Below are 22,284 nucleotides of genomic sequence, written 5' to 3' on the forward strand. Positions count from 1 at the left end.
TGTACATACATTACATTACATATCCTGTACTGATCCTGAGTTACATCCTGTATTATACTCCAGAGCTGCTACTCACTATTCTGCTAGTGGAGTCACTGTGTACATACATTACATTACTTATCCTGTACTGATCCTGAGTTACATCCTGTATTATACTCCAGAGCCGCACTCACTATTCTGCTGGTGGAGTCACTGTGTACATACATTACATTACATATCCTGTACTGATCCTGAGTTACATCCTGTATTATACTCCAGAACTGCACTCACTATTCTGCTGGTGGAGTCACTGTGTACATACATTACATTACATATCCTGTACTGATCCTGAGTTACATCCTGTATTATACTCCAGAACTGCACTCACTATTCTGCTGGTGGAGTCACTGTGTACATACATTACATTACTTATCCTGTACTGATCCTGAGTTATATCCTGTATTATACTCCAGAGCTGCACTCACTATTCTGCTGGTGGAGTCACTGTGTACATACATTACTTAGCCTGTACTGATCCTGAGTTATATCCTGTATTATACTCCAGAACTGCACTCACTATTCTGCTGGTGGAGTCACTGTGTACATACATTACTTAGCCTGTACTGATCCTGAGTTACATCCTGTATTATACTCCAGAGCTGCACTCACTATTCTGCTGGTGGAGTCACTGTGTACATACATTACATTACTTATCCTGTACTGATCCTGAGTTACAACCTGTATTATAATCCAGAGCTGCGTTCACAATTCTGCATGCTTCAGAGCTAAAACCTTTTGGCATTCACTGCTTGTTCACTGTTAGCACAGAGGCTTCTTTAACTTTTTGCATTTTATGAAGTGTCTTTACACAAGGCACAGTACAGCAATCTGATATAGAATAAACTACCCCACTATTTTGTCTGTATTACCCTGTAAGTGCTGATCTTGGTTATAATGCTCTTACTACGTACACAGGGACCTTTTTGCCTGTTTCTGGAGCTCAGTCTTTTCAGGACTGTTTGCTGTGCACATGTGGATTCTACTGCTCCCGCTGGGGTGGTGTTGTCCCTGATGCTGAATGCATTGCTGGCTGGTACTGTCCCCCAGGAACGATAAATCCACAGAGTCCAGGTAATATATTAATCGAATGTTATGGGATATTGAAACAATATAATTTTTTTCACTTTAAGCCCTTATGCACACGACAGGTTTTTCCGGCCGTGTGACGGCCGTTCTGAAAACGGCCGTCACACGGCTGCAGTAGGAACAATAGACCCCTAATGGGGCTATTCACACGACCGATTTTTTTGACGGCCCAGAAAACCCGGCCATCAAAAAATGGGACATGCCCTATTTTCTCCCGGCCGCCCGGCTCCCGTAGAAGTCTATGGGACCGGGTAATACACGGCCATCCCTTGAATGTGCTCCAAGTGATGGCTGTGTCTTCCGTCGCTCGCTCTCTCTCTGTCTCCTCCCCACAGTGCAAAGTGCATGTGAGGAGGAGGAGGAGGGTAATTTTTTTTGCTCCCTGTAGGAGCGGAATTCCCAATCCCCGGCCACAGCTTCGGCAACGTCCATATATGGACACAGTAAAGTCAGAGACTTCTGAAGCGGAATCCCCGGCGGTGTCTCCGCTCCAGGAGAAGTCCCTCACTTCACTGTCCATATAGTGGGGGGGGGAGGGGTTGTGCTGTGTAGAACTACCAGCATGGTGCTGTGTGGCATTAACTATGGGGAGGCTGTGTGGCATTACTTAGAGGGCTGTGTTGCATTACCTACAGGGCGCTGTGTACCACTACCTACAGGGCGCTGTGTGCCACTACCTACAGGGGGCTGTGTGCCACTACCTACAGGGGGCTGTGTGCCACTACCTACAGGGGGCTGTGTGCCACTACCTACAGGGGGCTGTGTGCCACTACCTACAGGGGGCTGTGTGCCACTACCTACAATGGGGCTGTGTGCCACTACCTACAGGGGGGCTATGGCAGTATGTACAGAGGGCAGTGTGTGGCATTATCTACAGGGGGAAGTGTGTGGCAAAAATGTACAAATGAAATTTATCCAATTTTTAAAACGGACAAAGAAAAAAACGGATTAGAAACGGGTAAAAATCGGCCGTTAAAAACGGCAACACGGCTTGGAACGGATGCAAAACGGGTGCAAACTGGCCGTAAAAAACGGCCGATTTTATCGGCCGACACTCGGACCCTGTCGTGTAAATAAGGCCTAAGTAATTATAGACCCTGAATAATTCTCTTCCCCTTAATTCTTCATTTGAAGTATACTCTCTAAATATCAGATTGAATTGTCTTTCCAAATGTGTGGTACCTAATTCCTGATGCCAGTGATCTTTCAGAACATGTGTGTCCTATCGGTCATCGATGCCCTCCTGGATCCTCTGAGCCTAAAGCCTGTCCCATGGGACAATTTCAGGATAAGATTGGTCAAAGTCAGTGTGAGGTCTGCCCTGCAGGAAAGTATGTGTATTTCGGTAATGGTTTTGTTTCTACCTGCTGAAAGAACGTCTAGATTTACTTGAATGTGAGAGACGATGCCGAGATGTTCACCCGGCTATGAAGGTCTGGTGTTGTCACTCAATGGTGATGCCCCTTGTTGCGCAGCAACGGCTCAAGATTACTTACGCTGCTCCTTTGCTAACTTTGCAGCTACACATTTATTTATTATGGAGACTAAAATATACCCTAATGAGTTATTATAACTTTCTCAAAGTTTCCCTTTACTTACCTCACAAGTAACCGTTTTTTTTTTTTTAATGCTTTAAGAATCATTGATCTAGACATCATTCGTTCCATGCATTTTTTTTTAGCATCTAATCAGTGTTTTATGTAAGTGCATTTATAGGCAGATTTTACTGTGTTTTTAGGTATTGTGGCCTATTGAAAACAGAAGAAACACAGGAAAGCGTATTAGGAAACTATTATGTGCCCATGGAGTGCCCAGCTGGTTATTTTTGTGTTGAGGGAACAGAATACGGACAAATGCACCCCTGTCCAACTGGTTCATTCAGTAATCAAACAGGGCTAATGTCGAGAGAGGAATGCTCTCCTTGTCCAGGAGGCTGGTTCTGTGCACGGCCAGGTACTTTATATTATACTGCTGGTTTGACACCAAGTGTAACTGTATTATATTCCGAGAATTAAGTAAGTCCTGGCTCTTTTGAACCCAACTGTAAATTGCCCACATCTACCGATATACAGCCTTTGGATCTCCCAGTTTATATATAGAATTAATCTATAGTTGAGTTTACTAATACATTACATTTTTGTACTGATTCTGAGTTGCACCAGGCATTATACTCCAGAGCTGCACTCACTGTTCGGCTTGGGAATTCACTGTGCACATACATTACATTACTTATCCTGTACTGATTCTGAGTTACAGCCTGTATTATACTCCAGAGCTGTACTCCCTATTCTGCTGGTGGAGTCCCTGTGTACATACATTACATTACTTATCTTGTACTGATCCTGAGTTACATCCTGTATTATACTCCAGAGCTGCACTCACTATTCTGCTAGTGGAGTCACTGTGTACATACATTACATTACTTATCCTGTACTGATCCTGAGTTACATCCTGTATTATGCTCCAGAGCTGCACTCACTATTTTGCTAGTGGAGTCACTGTGTACATACATTACTTATCCTGTACTGATCCTGAGTTATATCCTGTATTATACTCCAGAGCTGCACTCACTATTCTGCTGGTGGAGTCACTGTGCACATACATTACATTACATTACTTATCCTGTACTGATCCTGAGTTATATCTTGTACTGATCCTGAGTTACATCCTGTATTATACTCCAGAGCTGCACTCACTATTCTGCTGGTGGAGTCACTGTGTACATACATTACATTACTTATCCTGTACTGGTCCTGAGTTATATCTTGTACTGATCCTGAGTTACATCCTGTATTATACTCCAGAGCTGCAGTCACTATTCTGCTAGTGGAGTCACTGTGTACATACATTACATTACTCATCCTGTACTGATCCCGAGTTACATCCTGTATTATGCTCCAGAGCTGTCCTCACTATTCTGCTGGTGAAGTCACTGTATACATTACATTACTTATCCAGTACTGATCCTGAGTTATATCCTGTATTATACTTAAGAGCTACACTCACTATACTGCTGAAATCACTGTGTATATACAGTACATTATGTTATTGTATTATACACCAGAGGTGCATTGACCTTTCCGCAGATTTTAAAGCCGAAAAATCCCATTATCCCCTGCTTGTTCGGTGTCTGCAGAGAGCTTACTCCCATGATTTGCAAATTGGAAAGTGCCCTCCAGTCATCTGATGAAACAAAAAACGAACTGCCCCCCAGCATTATAGGAGCTAAGCTGTTAGGACTTTTTGACAATTTCCAATAGCAACTTGCAGAAATCAGAATGCAACTAACTATCGGAAGCTCAGCTATAAATAGGATAATAGATTAGATAGATAAGGCATTCCTGCTGCGTCCCTCCCTCTTCTGTCCGTGCATCAGACTGACACTGAATGTAAAGATCAGGCAAGGAAACTGCAGAGATAAAGGAGGTAAATTCCTGCTAATCCGGCATTGAGACTTTTTAGGTTTCATGTTGGATTTGAAGGATTTATTGAGCTGGTATGGTATAAGTGTCTCACCCTGATTTATGTTTTTAGGTCTCTCATCTCCTTCAGAAAAGTGCTTACCTGGATATTACTGCACATTAAATGCTCAGCTTCCAAATCCTGCAGATGGTGCCAGTGGGGGTCTGTGTCCTGCCGGGTACTACTGTCCTCTCGGGAGCAGAGGCCCTCTACCCTGTCCTCCAGGCACCTTTCAACCATACTTAAAGATGTCTTCTCTTGAGTCCTGTTTGCCTTGTCCTGCTGGGAAGTTCTGTAGAGGAGAAGCTTCATCGCATATTTCAGGTTTGTGCTCGTTTCTGAAATACGGTCGTCTTTTAATCTGTGCATTTTGTTTGTGATGAAAGTAAATGATCTGTTTTACTTTTTAGGGAATTGCTCTGCAGGATTTTACTGTGTGCTGGGAGCTGCCTTTGAGTCACCCATCGATGGAATCACAGGGTCCTACTGTCCTCAGGGTCACTCCTGTCCTTCTGGATCTTCAGCTCCTATATCCTGTGTAAATGGTGCGTCCCTATAAATTGCAAATGATACATAAAGTGATTATTTCTACTCCGTACAGCTTATTTGTCCTATTTTGTTGAATATTAGGGAAGTTTCAAGACTTGGAGCGAGAGTCCAGCTGCAAAATCTGCCCCCTGGGATTCTATTGTGACACATCAGAGCTTGGTGGAGTTGTCATTCCCCAGCCGTGCCCTGCTGGTTACTTCTGCCCAAGAGGAACTCAGTCTGGAGTAGAACATAGATGCCCTGGTGGCACTTACAGCTCAGCCAGTCAACTAGCAGCTCAAGGTTTGCACTTTGCTTACATTGTTATATAGAAATGTATTGACAAATGTATACAGAACATTATCAAAACTGGTGAACTTGTGTTATGAGAACATTTCACCCTCAGGCACCATCAAATACACAAGGAAATTCTTTATTTTAAATTGCAGCAGAGTGCAGGTCATGTCCTTCCGGTTACTACTGTGCAGGTGAGGGTCTTACAGAACCATCTGGGCGCTGTCTGCCTGGTTTCTGGTGCATTGGGAGAGCAGAGACTTCAAACCCGACTGATGGTGTAACAGGGAATGTATGTCCAGCAGGAAAGTTCTGTGAGGATGGAGATATCTCAGGTATGTATATATTTTTATCTATCTATCTATCTATCTATCTATCTATCTATCTATCTATCTATCTATCTATCTATCTATCTATCTATCACCTAGAGAGAAATGTTGACAATGTAAAAATAAAATTAATATTTAAAGAGCTTTGTGCTAGTAGACTGGGCACAGCCTTAAAGGGAACCTGTCACCAGCATTTCACTTATCGAACTCTGCTCACCCCTCGCTGCCCACTTCTGTCAAAAGTTCATTGCCGTTATCCCCGCTCCTAAACTCTTCCTCCGACCGTAAATAACGGAATGCAATCATTTTGCGCCTTTTATGGTAGTAATCCAGCAGTCTCGTTCGTTCCCCTTCTTTTGCCCACGCACTGCCGAAAACTATCCCGTCCTGAATTCTCGAAATCTCGTCTGAGATAGCGCCCATGCGCCCGTCATGTAGAGTCCGAAACCTTTCCCTGCTTGGTCCGGGCCTTAAATCTAGTTACTGTGCATGCGCCGCTATGGTGTCCTGTTGTGCGCACGCACCAGAACGGGACATAAATGCTCAAGCAAAGGATTTCGTGTCTGCTAGGGGGGAGACGAGGAGCTGTCGATCAAAAGTAAGGAGGGTGAGTTAACTCAGAAGATATGACTTCTATACGGTTGTGGAGCACTAAAAAATTAATTACTAAAGGTACAGAGCTTACTTAGAAGATAATTATAGGTTACATAAAAATGATTTTTCACCCAGGTATTGCTGGTTTAATAGGTAAAATGCTGGTGACAGGTTCCCTTTAAAGAGAACCTTTCACCTGCCCATACATGTGCAGCTGAGTGCAGCGTGTAATAGACAGGGCTTCACCCAGCTGCACATGTATGGCAGGTGAAAGGTTCACTTTTTTTTTTTAAATATCCTTTTTATTGTCAGTTTTCACATTTTCTTACAAACATTTCACGTAAGAGTTACATCATGAGTGCGCAGCACTCAACTGTCATGGGATTAACTTTTAAATTAAATTCAACATAACATATAAACACACCAACATAGAAACATGGCATAATTGTCGATCTTCAGATGGACCAAACAAACCTGACTCCCCCAACTCCAACACCACCTAGATCATCAATGAGTTTCCACTCATCCTTTCTCCCCCAGCTGGTTCACAGTTGCATCCTCCCTAAACCGCCTGCCAAGAGCTGCGTGCAGTACCACTTTGTGTACTGGAAAGGCCTAACAATTTCCGCTATTTCGGCTGTTGTACATTGCGTTTCTATAAATACTTGCCACTTATCAAATAGCTTCTTGGTTCCCGTTTCCTTCCGCCTTTCCACCTCCACCCTCTCAAGAACCAATAACTGTTTCAGCCGTGACACAATCAATTCTAACCCCGGCGTGTCTGCCTCTAACCAGTGACTCAGGAGGCATCTCAAAGCTACCAGTAAAATCGTGTGCACCAACACGGGAGGTGATCTTACTCCTCGAGCACCCTCCTCCTCTGGCGGCCGCGCCTGATGGAATAGTAGTGCTTGAGGCGTCATTGGGAGATTCGTTTTCCAATGGTCCTTAATATATTTCTGTACCATCCCCCAAAATCGTTTCGTATGTACACACCCCCACACTCCATGCCACAAATTCGTCAGTGGTGTATTGCACTTGGGACAACTTGTAATGCGATCAGGGAAAGATTGTGAGGGCAAGATATTAAAGCCATATATAGCTGTGTGCATCAACTTGAAATAGGTTTCCCTCCAGCTCTCATTTATCACACTCTTCCGTACCGTCTCCCAACCCACCAGTATGGTCTCTCCTATATCTGGATCCTGAGTCCACCGTTCCCAGCTTTTAAAACTAATCCTTAATTGCGGACGAACAAAACCCTCTCTCAATGCTCTATACATTCCTGAAATGGTCGCCCGCCCAGTTGTTGGACCTATGACCTCATCCAGAGTGTGCGTAGTAGCTTCCTTACTCAAATCCCTGAGCCTGGAGGTACAAAATGTTCGTACCTGAAGTACTTGCAAAAAATTGACTCTATCTACTCTGGGTCTGAGTTTAGCGGTGATTTCCTCCCCAGTTAACCACCTCTTTTCCTCTGTATGCATAAGATCACCTGCGCTACCAATGCCTACCCTCCCCCATGAGGCAATTCCGTCCCCCTTGTCCATTCCCGGTAAAAACTCCGGATGACCGTTCAACGGCATATACTTCGATACCAGGTGGGGTAACCCAAACTGCTTACGTACCACTTTCCAAGCTAGAACTGTATCTCTCAATACAATGGAGGTTTTGAGACGGCACGGAAGAGAAGCGATTCTACAATGCAACAAAGCTTTCAGGTTCCAAGGTGAAGCATACTCCCCTTCCAGACCTAAATTGGAATAATTGCTTGTTTCATGAAGCCAATCTACTACATGACGCATAAGACAGACCACGTTATAACCCCTGACATTCGGAAAGTTCACACCCCCTTCTTGTTTACCCATCATGAACTTGGTGAGTGCTATGCGCGGCCTTTTTCCTGCCCATATAAATCTAGTGAATGAAGCCGTCAATTTCGAGACATCCACATGCTTCAATAAGAGAGGTAGCGTTTGAAAGGGGTATAGCAATCTAGGAAAACTAACCATCTTGATCAGATGACATCTTCCCAAGAGGGACAACGGCAATTGGCCCCACCTAGTGAGTTCCGCTTGTATTTTTTTAATTAACGGGGGATAATTTAAGCCATACAGAGTGTCTGGTACCCTCCCTATTTTGATACCCAGATAGGTAATGCAGTGTTCCACCGGTGATATCCCGCAACCCAAGGATTGCCAAAAGGTCTTTGGCAATGGCCTGCCCAACTCCAGCAGTTCGCTCTTAGCTATATTGACTTTGTATCCCGAGCATTGCCCAAATTCCTGCAAAAATTGAAAAACCTTCCCTAAATGCTCCTGAGGGTTTGACATAAAAAGTATGACATCATCAGCGAACAGGGCTAATTTCACTGCACAAGATCCCACTTGAATGCCTCTGAACATATCCGATTCCTCCAAGAATCTGGCCATAGGTTCCAATGCTAGATTGAATAGCAGGGGCGACAAGGGGCAACCCTGTCGTGTTCCTTTATGTAATTGGAAGGGAACTGATAGGAACCCCGAGGAGTGAACGCGTGCTTGCGGGCTATTGTAGACTCCCTTCAGGAAGACCCGGAAATCTCCCTGAATGTTCATTTTGTCTAGCACCATCCCCAGCCATTCCCATTGTATGTTATCAAAGGCTTTCTCTGCGTCTAGCGCTAAAAGTGCCGGCCTGTTACCTGGCTGGGGATCGTGCCTGACTGTTTCTAGCACCGTCAATACCTTGCGTAAATTTGTCACTGCAGCCCTGCCCTTTACAAAGCCTACCTGAGATTTTCCCACCAGTATGGGTAGATACATAGCCAGTCGATTGGCCAAAATTTTTGTGAGCAATTTCTGATCTTGATCTATCAGCGAGATGGGGCGGTACGACCCCGGGTCAAGAGGATTCTTCCCCTTCTTGGGTAACACCTTTATATGCGCTACCTTGGCCTCTGCTGGTAAAGCTCCCGTTCCTAGTAAAGTATTATAATATGCCACCAAGGTAGGGCTGATTTCTTCTCTCAGAGATTTGAAAAACTCCCCTGTGAATCCATCCGGACCCGGGGCCTTTCCGTTAGATAATGTTTTAATGGCGCTCCAAACTTCCTCTAGTGTAATCTCCGCGCTCAAATGACCATTCTGTTCCTGGGTGAGCCCTGGCAACTTCACCTTCTCCAAAAATTCCCTCCCTTTTTGGAGATCTATGGGTGTTTCTGAGTAAAGGGCTTGGTAATATTTACTTAATATGGTGTTGATTTTTTTTGGGTCCGAGGTAGGAGTTCCGTTTGATTCTTTAAGTGCTGAAATATGTGCCGGTGCATACCTCCCCTTTGCTAACCGCGCTAATAATTTGCCCGCCTTATTGCCGAAACGCATTAGATCAGCATCAAATTGGGACCGGTAAATACTCTCTCTTTTGTCTAACCATTGATCAAACTGTCGCTTGGCTTCCTTCCATTCCTCCCCCAATAGCATTGATGGCGAATGTAGGAATGCTGTGTACGCACGCCGTAATCTGTCGCTCGCTGCCTTGTATCCTTCGGTCGTCTTACGTTTAAGATTAGACATATACTGCATGATTTTCCCTCTTATTACCGCCTTGGCTGTACGCCAATACAATGACGGTTCCGAGCGATGCGCTACATTATCCCCATCGAATTCCATCCACCACCCCTTAAGCTTCTGTATAAAGCCCTCATCCTTTGCCAGAAAAGCGGGAAACCTCCAGATAAAATGCGTTCCTCTAGCTACTGTGTCAGCCAATGTAATGGTAACCGGAGCATGGTCCGAAATAACTAAATCTTCAATTGCCGCTTCACGTAAACGTCGCGCCATTGCGTCACTAACTAACAAATAATCAATACGCGACCATGACTGATGAACATGAGAGAAATGTGTATATTCCCGCGCATCTGGGTGTAAACTCCTCCACGCATCTATTAGGGCCGTGTGTCTTAAAAAGTCGGGCAAGATCTTATCTCTATTTCTCTGCGAACTAGTCCCTGCGCTCCTATCCTCCTTTGAAGACCTTACAGTGTTAAGGTCTCCCCCTAAAATCAAAAACCTAGTGCGATCCTGCTGGAGTTGGGTTTCCAAGTGACCAAAAAAACCAGTGTTAACCGTATTTGGGCCATACACATTATGAATACTGATGGTTTCCCCTGCATGCTCCATCACTAGATGGATCCAACGGCCCTCGTCATCCCGCTCCTGGGACACCAGCGTAAACGCAAAGTTTTTATGTACCAGAATTATAACTCCCGCCTTACCCTCCCTTGCCGACGAGCCAAAAACCTGACCCACCCAGAACTTTTGCAAATACTTAAACTCCGGCTCGGTAAGGTGAGTTTCCTGCAATAGGGCCACATCTGGGTGCAATCGTTTCATGTGCCTTAAAAGTTTGGTCCGTTTCTGTGGGGATCTCAGCCCTTTAACGTTCCAAGAAACTATTTTCATGTTATTGGACCGTGTTTAAGATGAGCTAAAGTGCCTAAAAGTCGTGTGAAGTCCAGGGAGTCAGATCCGTCTCCTCCCAAGAGCCATGTACAAACATTAACATTAACATCATAACCAAACCCTGGCTTGTATGCCAGAACCAACAAGGCCAACCATCCCTTACCTAACAAAATCATAAAATCACCTGCGGCAAGGGTTAGCATTCCCTTAATACCCACTGGTGTATGTGACTTCACTTTTTTCTGTTATGCCAGAACGCGCCCCTCCCTCCCCCTCCCCCCCCAGCCTGCCTATATGGCTCCTTCCATGAGGAAGTAACACCTGCCCTTGCCCCCTCAGTACCTCTTTGTCGCCTGCGGACCCTTATGTACATTCCCTTATCATTACTTTAACAGCCTAGAGTCCGTTAGGATTGCATCCTCACATTTCCCTATGAACCTTGCTTCGCTTCAAGGTTTCCCTACCTCCGTGCCCCCTATCTCCTACCACAATTTCCCTCAGTCTGCCATTGTAACAGATAACACTAATCCCTTGCGTGGGGGAGGCATTGTATAACTCCCGTTCAATCCCGCCCACCAGGGACAATCTCAGATCCTGATCTAACTCCCTCACAAATATCTTGCAGTGAAAAAGCAGAGAAATATCAGAATGCATATACTTCAACCTTGATAACATTGTAACATTGTAACAATAGGTCAACTATTGACCGATACATAGTGCTGTATAAGACCGCAAAATATCCCCCTCAATAACTTTCAGATTATCTGTAAACTTATCTGTATCTGGTCGGAATCTGCAATTGGTCTACAGCGTCCACAAAATCATCATCACAACAGCTTAAATAAAATGCGCCAAAAAGGACTTCGTCCGTCAATCAGGAGACGTGGATCGGGTGCGGTCCCGTGTTCGCCTCTGCGGCTTCGGAGAGTCCCCTCTATTTCCGGCTCGACCCCCCCGGGATCTTCCAGGTGTGGGCATTAAGGCTTCTGCCCAGGTACGCTCCATATTTAGCCGGTTCCTTTTGTCTTCTCTTGACTTGCGCTGCGGACTATGTACTGGACTGTGACGCTCCTCTTGCTGTGATCTGTTCCCACAAAGCTCCGCAAGTGCGTCCTCCGCTTCCTGTGGAGTGGTGAAAACCTTGTTCCGCCCGTTCTCTTGAAACACCCGCAGGATGGCTGGGTACTGCAGGCTAAAGCGTATTCTCGCTTGGAACAGCGCGGTGCAGATCTTGCTGAAAGCCCGCCTTCGTTTTGCAACCTCCGCCGAGAAATTCTCAAATAGTAGCACTTTCATGCCCATTATTTCCAAAGGACGCGATCTGCTGCGGAAAGCCTTCATGAGTGCCACCTTGTCATTGTAATCCAACAGTTTGAAGATCACTTGTCTGGGACGATGTGAATTGTGGTCAGCTGTTGCTGGGAGGTTTCTGGGGTCCGGCCCCACTCTATGCGCCCTCTCCACCCGGCATGGACGTGGGAGACCTAAGGCTTCCGGCAATGTCCTCTCACACACTCGTTGCAAATCAGCAGATATCACCGCTTCTTTCAGCCCCACCAGTCGCAGGTTGCTCCTCCTGGAGCGGTTTTCCAGATCCTCCACCTTGTCCCCCAACTGCGCAGTAACAGACAGCACCCCTTTGAGTTTGGATTGCAGGCGTTCATTTTCATCCTCCAGCAGCGTCATACGCTGTTCTAACTCATCAGCTCTGATAGTGACTTGTGCCAGCTCCTCATGCACGCGGTTTAGAGAATCTTGCACCGTTTTTTCCAGCGCCTTTTGCAGGTCTGGCGCTATCTGTTTGGCTACTTCACGGGCCAGGGTTACATAGTCAATGGCTTCTGGAAGAGCGGACAGTACATGCTCTGCCGGGCTTGAAAGCTGGGACTGATGGTGCTGCAGCTCATCTTCCTGTGTGTATAGCAGGGTCGCAGTGGCGGGAAGCGCCGCCATCTTACCTCCCTTTACCACGGCCGCGGCTGATTCCTCCATGGCTGGCTTCTGTGCGCTTCTGAGGAGGTACCTGTCCATACAGGCACCACCGATGATGTTGCCTTGTGCAAGGCTGGTGACTTCCCCGCTGATTATCGTCGCCGTAGCGACTATTGCGAGCTTACAGGCTGGACGGGAGCGGGAGCTCAGTCACTCGCGTCCTGCATCCCCAGCGCCGGAACCGGAAGTCGAAAGGTTCACTTTAAGAAACCACTGACGTACTCTGATGCACAAACTGATATGCCATTATGGTTTGTTTTTTTAAACTCGTTTTATTGAAAACATATAGTACAAATGCATTTACACCATACATTGTATGCAAAAAGGAATGCAGAGATGTGCACATTGCAACGCGTCTCAATTTAACATATCAAGAAGAATACATACACATTAACATACAAACAATATACATCTCCCGTATCACATACTGAGCCAGGCACAGTACCAAAGGCTATGATGATTCATTACCCTTTAATTTAACTAAGTGTCAGCGATCTACGGATGTCATGATATCTGTGTGGGGTATATTGAGTCACTGCTGATTCACACCATGCTTCCCATATTTTATAGAATTTATCAAGGCATCCTCTTTGTTTATACATTATCCGTTCGTAAGGGATGATCAAATTCACAAGTGATTTCCACTTATTCACCTTGGGAGGACGCGGGTCCATCCATCTAAGAGCAATAGCCTTCCTTGCCATAAACAGTATTTCCCTAAGAAATATTTTCATGTAATGCGGCCAACATTCGTCTTGGAGAACACCGAACAAGCAAATCTGTGGAGTTGCCGGGACAGGAATATGCAGAATTCCAGCCGCTACCCCAATTACCTCATCCCAGAAAGAGGAAATAAATGGCCCTGGGAAACCGACACCTGTGACATTCCGTGCTCGGATATCTACCCATTTTTTGTAGCCTAACAGGAGTAAGGTAGCTCTGATGTATCATGGATAGTTGTATCATCCTGTTATTGGCCGCTGGGGACACATAGAGTGGGGAAGAGAGAAAGAATCTCCTCCCATTCCTCCTCAGTGAGGTTGGGTATCTGTGTTCTCCATTTGTCCTGTACCGGTAGTGGTATGCTAACTTTGGCCGTTATGAGAGACGTGTAGATGGCTGATATTAACCCTCTGGGTCCTTGGGATCGAAATACTCCTATCAATGGAAATTGTGAGAATGCCGTATCTGGGGCAGGGAACTGGGCCCTGAGAGCATGGCGCAATTGGAAGTACCTGTAAAAGTCAGTCCTGGGCAGTGTAAATTCCGACTGCAGCTGTGTAAAGGATTTAAGGCTGTTTCCCTCATATACATCCCCTATATTGTGTATCCCATGCTGAATCCAGAATATTGGAGCCAGGTCCTCTGATACCTGTGTGAGGAGTGAGTTTGACCATAATGGCATGTCTGTCTGCACGTCAGTGTACCCGTAAATGCCCTTTGCAGCTGACCATACCTGGAAAGCCACCCTATGAACAGGTAGTACATTCTTGAGTGCATTCATGGGACCTTCCAATACTGGCCTAAGGGTAGGTATTTGCAGGTATACCGCCAGGTGCTGTTCCCTATTTGTCAGCGTCGTGTCATTTACCCATGCTTTTAAATATCGTAATTGCCCCGCTAGATAGTACAGAAAGAGATCCGGCAAGGCAGCTCCCCCCTGTGTTTTGGGTCGTTGCGAAGTAGTGAGGCTGAGTTTTGACCTATTTGCACCCCAGATGAATGTTGGGAACAAGGCATGTATCTGCTTAAAGAAGGTTTTGTACACCGGTGTCGCTGCGTGTTCTAGGATATATAGGCATTTGGGGAGAATGACCATTTTAATTAAGTTAATCCTACCAGTTACAGCCAGGGGGAGAGTACTCCAGATCCTGAACTTGCCCCTTACATAATCCAGCAGTGGTAAGATATTAGTATCATGATCATTTCTATGGTCCCGATTTATAATGATACCAAGGTATTTAAATGAAGAGACTACTCGTAGACCCTGTATGAAGTCTGGCCATCCCGTTCCCTGCAGGGGCATAAAAAAAGACTTGGTCCAATTAATGTGAAGTCCCGAGAACTTCCCAAATGATTCTAAAGCAGTGATCGCAACGGGTATGCCATTATGATTTAACCCACTCCTCTCCCAGATGACAGATGCTCTGGCTTCCTCCTTTTGGATTCAGCAGGGGTTATGCACTGTAGGGGATATGTATGAGGATGATATTCTTAAATCGTTTACACAACTGCAGTCTGAGTTTGCACTACCTAGGACTGCCTTTTACAAATACCTACAATTACGCCATGCTCCCAAGGCCCAATACCCTTCCTCTGATACGGCATTCTCACAATTTCCTCTGATAGGAATTTTTAGATCCCAAGGTCCCAGAGGTTTGATATCTGCCATATACACATCTCTCATATCGGCCAAATTAGCTAGTACACCTCTGCAGGTAAAAGACAAATGGACTACACAGATACCTGACCTTACGGAGGGGGATTGGGATGAGATCCTATCCTCTCCGCTATTTGTGTCTCCAGCCGCTAATAATAGGATGATACAAATATCCATAGTCCATCAAAGCTACCTGACTCCTGTTAGATTACACAAAATGAGTAGATACCCGAGCACGGAATGTCACAGGTGCCGGCACCCCAGGTCAGATTTTTTGCACACCTGTTAAATGTCTGAATACATGTATGTATTTCTCCTTTATTGGAAATGTTGGTGCGTTATGTCTCACACACATCTCTGCCTCATTTTCTGTATTATGTGCATGGTATGATTGCATTTGTACTACAATTCTTCAATAAAACGAGTTTAAAAAAAAAAAAAGAAACCACTGACGTGTGATACACTAGATTGTATTCACACATACCAGTTTTACCATTGTTTTTTTTGCTGTGATTTTAATGAAATTGAAACCAAACCGGAATGTGAATGAAACTTTAGAAGATAAGAGTGGCTGTCATGGATTTAATAATAATGTATTACTTTCTTTTACCCAGCTGGAAGAGATATATCAGATCCTGAGACAGGCATTTTACAAATTTTTGCAATTCAGGCACTCTTTACAGGCCCAGTTTAGAGGTAGAGACATAGACATCTCCTCATATCCCCTAATAGGTATTGTACGGTCCCAGGGACCGGGAGGGCTGATTTCCTCGATATACTCTTATCTCATACACGCCAAAGCAAGCAGGGCAGCCTTTCCGGCTCTGGACAAGTGGCAGGAGCTGATCCCATCCATGGATGAGGAGGCCAGAGATAGCCTTTTGGAATCACATAGATTTGTATCCCCTGCCATTAATAACAAACTTATACAGCTATATATAATACATCAGTGTTATCTAACACCACTACGATTATATAAAATGGGTAGAAGGCCCTCCCCCCAGTATCATAGATGCCTTTATAGCCCGGCTGATTTCCGGCATATGATATGGGACTGCCCAGATATCCGCCACTTCTGGACGGAGGTTACTGCCTTGCTTGCTAGGGTTCTGTCGATTCCTGTGTTGGCAGAGCCAGGTATCTGCTTATTTGGGATGATGGAGGAAGACCTGATTTCTCCACATCTTCGAATTTGCCTTCGGGAGACATTGTTTATGGCCCGCAAATCAATAGCGCTCAGGTGGATGAACGCCCGACCACCTACCAAGGCTATGTGGATCCAATTGGTAAATGCAGCTATACCTTATGAGCGTATAATGTTTCTTCATAGGAATCGTCCTGAAAAATTCAACTGGATATGGGATAATTGGTGTAATTCGGATCTTACGTCTTACTCAGGAACGGAGCTAACGGGGGCTATTAGAGGGATTCGCATATGAGCATTCAGGAGCTAGGTGGAATAGGGCCGAGTTGATTGATCGGCACTGCAGAGGGGGGTACCCTATACTCATATACCTGATCCTTTAATTGTTCATTTTGAGATACTGTATACTATATCAAGACAGAAATGTAAATGACAAGAATTTGATAAAAAGAGACGTATTTTCTTTTATTGTATTTTATTTTCTTTCTTTTTTGTTTATGTGGTTATTTTTTTTGTTATTGTATAGGAGTGTTATGACTCTTGTTAAGTACTTCACAGTGATTATGAACAGATCGGCCCTGTATATGCATAACTTATGGACATGTCCGCTACGCGGGGGTCCTGCTGCTAACTGTGTTAATGTATTTATATGTCTCCTTCAATAAACTGAGTTTAAAATAAAAAAAAGAGTGGCTGTCATGTCCTTCTTTCCTGAAATCATACCTGTTACTGCTTCTGTTGATAGGAGATTGCAAGGCTGGACACTTCTGTGATATTCGGTCATCACGCTGTGATCAAATGATTTGTCCCCCTGGATTCTACTGCCCAGAAGGTACCCCTGTTCCTATTCCTTGTGACAGTGGGACCTATGCTTCACTCAGTGGCAACAAGGCACCTAAAGACTGCCGGCCATGTCCACCTGGACACTTCTGCAATGGCAAGTAATTCTTTAGAATTTCCTGGGTGCAATTTATATGCATAAACCTTTATTATGAAGCCTTATTTGTCAGTATATTAGTACAGACTAGAAAAGATTAAGTAGTGAAACTATTTATTGAACCTTATTGTACAGTAGTTTAAAACTTTACAGATGCTTGAAGACCATTATACACATAAATAACATCTGAAGCAAAATGTTCAGGATTCTTCTCATCACTTCTGCCCCAGGTTTATATACACAATGCATCTTCACCCTTAGGCCCCATGCACACGACCGTGCCCGCAATCACGGCCCGCGATTGCGGGCACGGCCGGCCGCTGACTGACAGCCGCATTTTCGGGCCGTGCACCCATACAAAGTATGGGAGCACGGCCCGCAAAATGCGAAAGAACGGACATGTTCCATAATTCCCGGAACATTTCCACGGCACGGACACCCTTCCGTAGTGCTACGCAAAGGTGTCAGTGTTCAATGAAAGTGAATGGCTCCGTTTTTGCGGAGCGCAATTGCGGTCCGCAAAAACTGAGTTTTTTTTTACGGTCGTGTGCATGGGGCCTTATACAGTGAAATAAGATTTTACCTTTCTTGAAGGATAGTCTGCAAGGTTACAGCGAGTTAGAAGTGAGTTTGATCACTTGAAGGAACAGGCCCAAGCCCTGAGGCTGCACTGCTAAGAGATCCTTATATAATGACTGCATGGGGAGGATATTCTTGTATAGACTGCTATGTTGTGCTTTTACAATCACAATTCATTTAAAACCAATTAATTTGCTAGTTTATTATTTTTAATACTGTTTAAAGGCACAGGGAAAGCAGTTTGGCAAGGTCTTTGCTCTCCTGGATTTTATTGCCCTCTTGGTCAGATATCCCCCCGACCATCTGCTCATTGCTGCCCTAGTGGGTTTTACTGTCCTGCAGGGTCGGCAGCCCCAGCTCCCTGTGAAAGTGGAAGCTACCAGTCACTGGAAGGAAGAGAGGCCTGCAACGCCTGCCCTACAGGATTTTACTGTGGATCTGGCAATGACAGTGAGTTGCAAGTTTCTTGCTCCTTGTGATGTTTTTTTGTATGGGGTCAATCATTTATTTCCAGGTTTGCAGCCTACTTTGTTTTGAACTATTTAGGCTTTGTTCACACCTGGGTTCCGAGGGACCTTTCCATCAGGAGAACCCATGAACAGAACCCAAACGGAAACCATAGCTTTCCGTTTGCATTACCATTGATTTCAATGGTAACGCATCTGTTGCAAATGCTTTCCGTTTGTCCCTGTTCTGTAACGTTTCCGTTGTTTTGATGTAATCCGTAGCATAGTTGACTACGGTATTGATTACGTCAAAACAACAGAAACCTTACAGATTGGTGACAAACGGAAACAATTTGCACCTGATCCGTCACCATTGAAATCAATGGTAATGCAAACCGAAAACTATGGCTTCTGTTTGTTTCAGTTTGGGTTCCGTTCCTGGGTTCCCCAGAGGGAAAGGTCTGACGGAACCCATGAGCGGAGCCCTGACGCAGATGTGAACGAAGCAATATTGATACTTGAATTCTTCAGCTATTAATAACTGGATGAGCCCTGAAAATACAAACAGATGCAGATTACAAAATTATACTGAACTGAAGTAGATTACTGACCCATAACATCTCTCCACTGAATAAATGATTGGTTAGTTACGACAAATATTATCTGATTTTTAGGCTCAGGAATATCAATGCCAGCTCTCTGCCCTACCGGACATTACTGCCCCCCAGGAGCTAGTTTCATCACTGTGTATCCATGTCCAGGCGGGACATACGGACCCAAGACAGGAGCATCAAGTATATCTGACTGTGAGAGCTGCCCAGCTGGTAAGCATGTGAGACAAATCTGGTTTGTGTCATAGAGATGCCACTATCATGAGTAAGGGTCTACACTTATGAAACGCTGGCTCACAGGCAACAATCTAAATGAGGGTGCAGCTTTTTAGGGTCACCTTGTGTAAAACCTCGTAAAAAGGGTTGATAGCTTTGATGAGCATTTTGTGGGATGGAGGCGTTTCGCATAATCATTCCCAATGTAATGCACTGATGTGCCAGTTCCTCCAGGGCACAATTTGCTCTTTTTCTCTAAATAAAAGATGGCTGCCGGGACGACGTTACATGATGAATTTTTTTTCTCCTAATCTCAGGAATGTATTGCTCATCTGAGGGTCTTAACGAGCCCACCGGTTACTGCTATGCCGGTTACTATTGCTCCCAGGGGGCCATTAACCCAATGCCTATAACACCAAGGGTAAGATGATATTATTTTCATACCATGACTGTTATTTTTTCATAATTTACAACAGGAAGAATCTTTTGTACTACGATATTGCAGCTCTATTGAATTTGTGAGACAAATAATAAAAAAATTTCAAGGATCACAACTGATACATCACTACATCCTTATTTTTATGCTTTGCAGGCACCTTTTGATTTGCATTATCCCCAGAATGACGTCTGCCCTGCTGGCCATTTTTGCCCTAATGGAACCCGGTCACCAGTTCCCTGTCCTCCAGGGTCATTCTCAATGGCTGCAGGCCTCAGCACTATGGAGGAGTGCCAGCCCTGCCCAGCAGGACACTACTGTCCACAGGCCGGTCTGTCTGATCCTTCCTTGGCATTGCCATGCTCTCCTGGGTTGGTGACCTATTGTTCTGTTTCTTTATATCATTGTATTTATTATTAGACCCCCAGTCTTTCCGGGCTTGTACAGGTGTTTGACTCTGGAATTGTATTGATCCCTTAAATTGCGTTACCATTATTAGTGTGCAATAAATAGCCTTTCGATTTTTTAATATTTCTTTTTTTATATAAATTTTTCATTATGTACAAGATCTCTGCCTGCTGTCAGGCAACGGCATTTTATCTGATCATACAGAGATCATTGAAAACAAAACTTCTCGTTATACAGTGAATAAGCTTCATTTACAGAAAACCTATTGTAGACTAGAGATCCCCAGTGATTTTTCGGTAGCGCAACTTTAAAATGTTAACTATGGAGTGTCAGCTGCAGTCCAGGGAGCAAACATTGTAAAATAATTTAGCAATTTATGTTGAAAAACAATTTGGTTTCTTAGATGAGACCCCGTAGACCAGCGTTGTATAGGCAAGGAGTTTTACTATGAGTACCGTCTCCCATACAGCTTACTCTATGGCTAAACAATGTAAATTGGTCTCTATGTGTGACTCGCACGCCTTAACGAACTCCTTATTCACCTGAACGTTGAATACGTTCGTTACGGTCGTTAAAACCACGGGCGTCAAACGGACCAATGCAATTCAATGGGGCCATTCAGACTTTGTTTTTTTAAACACCGTGTTTCTGTTGCATGAAACTCACTGCATGTCCTATTCTTGTGCGTTTTTTGCGCATCACACACACTTTGAAGTCAATGGGTGCGTGGAAACCATGGACAGCACACGGACGCACATACGTGTGCCGTCCGTGGTTCACGCACAAGTTCATAAGAAATTAAGTGAAAAATAAATAAAAATAGAAATGTGTAAACAGATATCAACAACTGATGCCACACGGAACACACACGGATGCCACACGGAACACACACGGATGCCACACGGAACTGCAACACATGACAAAGTGTCCGTTTTTTGCGGATGCAAAACGGACCAGTTCGTGTGAATAAGGCCTTAGTCATGCACAAGCTGCATACGTAGAAATCAATGTATCAGGCTCTTCCATAGAGTAAGCTGTATGGGTACGTTTCTACAGTAAAATATATGTTTACCATATAGGTGTAGTCCATAGGATCTTAACTTTTTTTTAGACAGTTTAAATTGCAAATTGGTTCATAAATTAGTTCCAGTTTATAAGCAGGATTAGCACATGTAACACAATGTAACTAGGAGAGCTGAAATTCATAGTAAGAACACTAGGTGGCACTGTGACATTTCCTTCCCTTTCTATACTGGTTAGTCTGGTTAAGTATAGTATATACATAGAAGACAGGGTATGATCCATAATATAAATATATACAGGAGGTGCTGTAATCTGGGACATCATATAAACTCTGTCAGTAAAATAAAAGGTTGAAATGTGTTATATGTCACATTAAGGCTGGTTGATGCTGCATCAATTGTCAAAAACTGGAATTTGTGCTATGCAGTAAATGATACATTGTGAGTCTCCTGACATTGATGGGTGATAATGCATCTCCATAATGTGAAATATTAGTCATTAGTTTGTAATTGTCTGTCAGAAGACAAAAAATTATGATAGCTTTAATAAAGTCTAATGGACTCCTGTTTAATTCCCTGTCAGATGATGTTACTATCCTGTGGCTGCAATGTTATTCATACCTAAAAGTATCGTTCTCATAATACAAATATTTTAGTTGCGGTTTTAACAGAACAAACAGTGACAGATGTCATGCATTTCTTAGGCTTCATTCACATTTGCGTCGGGACTCCGTTCATGGGTTCCATCGGACCTTTCCGTCAGGGAAACCCAAGAAACGGAAACCATAGGTTTCAGTTTGCATCACCATTGATTTCAATGGTGACATATCCGGTGCAAATGGTTTGTCACCATTGTGTCAGGGTTACGTCGTTTTAACGGAATGATTATTGTAGTCGATTATGGTATTGATTCTGTAAAAACGACGGAACCCTTACACAACGGTGACAAACGGAAACCATTTGCACCGGATCCGTCACCATTGAAATCAATGGTGATGCAAACGGAAACCTATGGTTTCAGTTTGGATTCCGTTCATGGGTTACCCTGATTGAAAGCTCCGACAGAACCCATGAGCGGAGCCTTGACGCAGATGTGAATGAAGCCTTATAGAGGGGTGTGGGGTGATTCTAATAGAGTTAGGCCCCATGCACACGAACGTAAAAACGCCCCTAATTACGGCACGTTTTTACGGGCCCATGGACTTCTGTTGGCCACGGGTACCTCCCCGTATGGTTACGGGAAGGTGCCCGTGCCGTTGAAAAATATAGAACATTTCCTATTTCAGGCCGTAATTACGGCACGGGCAGGCCTATGGGGCTCCCGTAATTACGGGGGACT

At 44.4% G+C, this 22,284-nt stretch overlaps 1 protein-coding gene across 5 annotated transcripts in view; it reads left to right on the forward strand.

Moving 5' to 3' along the window:
* Positions 1-22,284, forward strand: part of LOC142661742 (uncharacterized) — a 191,053-nt gene that overhangs the window by 101,954 nt on the left and 66,815 nt on the right. For all 5 annotated transcript variants that reach the window (XM_075839265.1, XM_075839264.1, XM_075839262.1 and 2 more), the window contains 12 exons: positions 955-1,110; positions 2,336-2,456; positions 2,864-3,078; positions 4,660-4,911; positions 4,998-5,132; positions 5,218-5,418; positions 5,565-5,744; positions 17,036-17,227; positions 18,032-18,256; positions 18,927-19,076; positions 19,397-19,500; positions 19,672-19,886. In XM_075839265.1, the coding sequence (XP_075695380.1) occupies positions 955-1,110; positions 2,336-2,456; positions 2,864-3,078; positions 4,660-4,911; positions 4,998-5,132; positions 5,218-5,418; positions 5,565-5,744; positions 17,036-17,227; positions 18,032-18,256; positions 18,927-19,076; positions 19,397-19,500; positions 19,672-19,886 (2,146 nt within the window). The remainder of the gene's footprint in view (positions 1-954; positions 1,111-2,335; positions 2,457-2,863; positions 3,079-4,659; positions 4,912-4,997; positions 5,133-5,217; positions 5,419-5,564; positions 5,745-17,035; positions 17,228-18,031; positions 18,257-18,926; positions 19,077-19,396; positions 19,501-19,671; positions 19,887-22,284) is intronic.

This window comes from Rhinoderma darwinii, chromosome 10 (assembly GCF_050947455.1).
Source record: "Rhinoderma darwinii isolate aRhiDar2 chromosome 10, aRhiDar2.hap1, whole genome shotgun sequence".
NCBI classification, from domain to species: domain Eukaryota; kingdom Metazoa; phylum Chordata; class Amphibia; order Anura; family Rhinodermatidae; genus Rhinoderma; species Rhinoderma darwinii.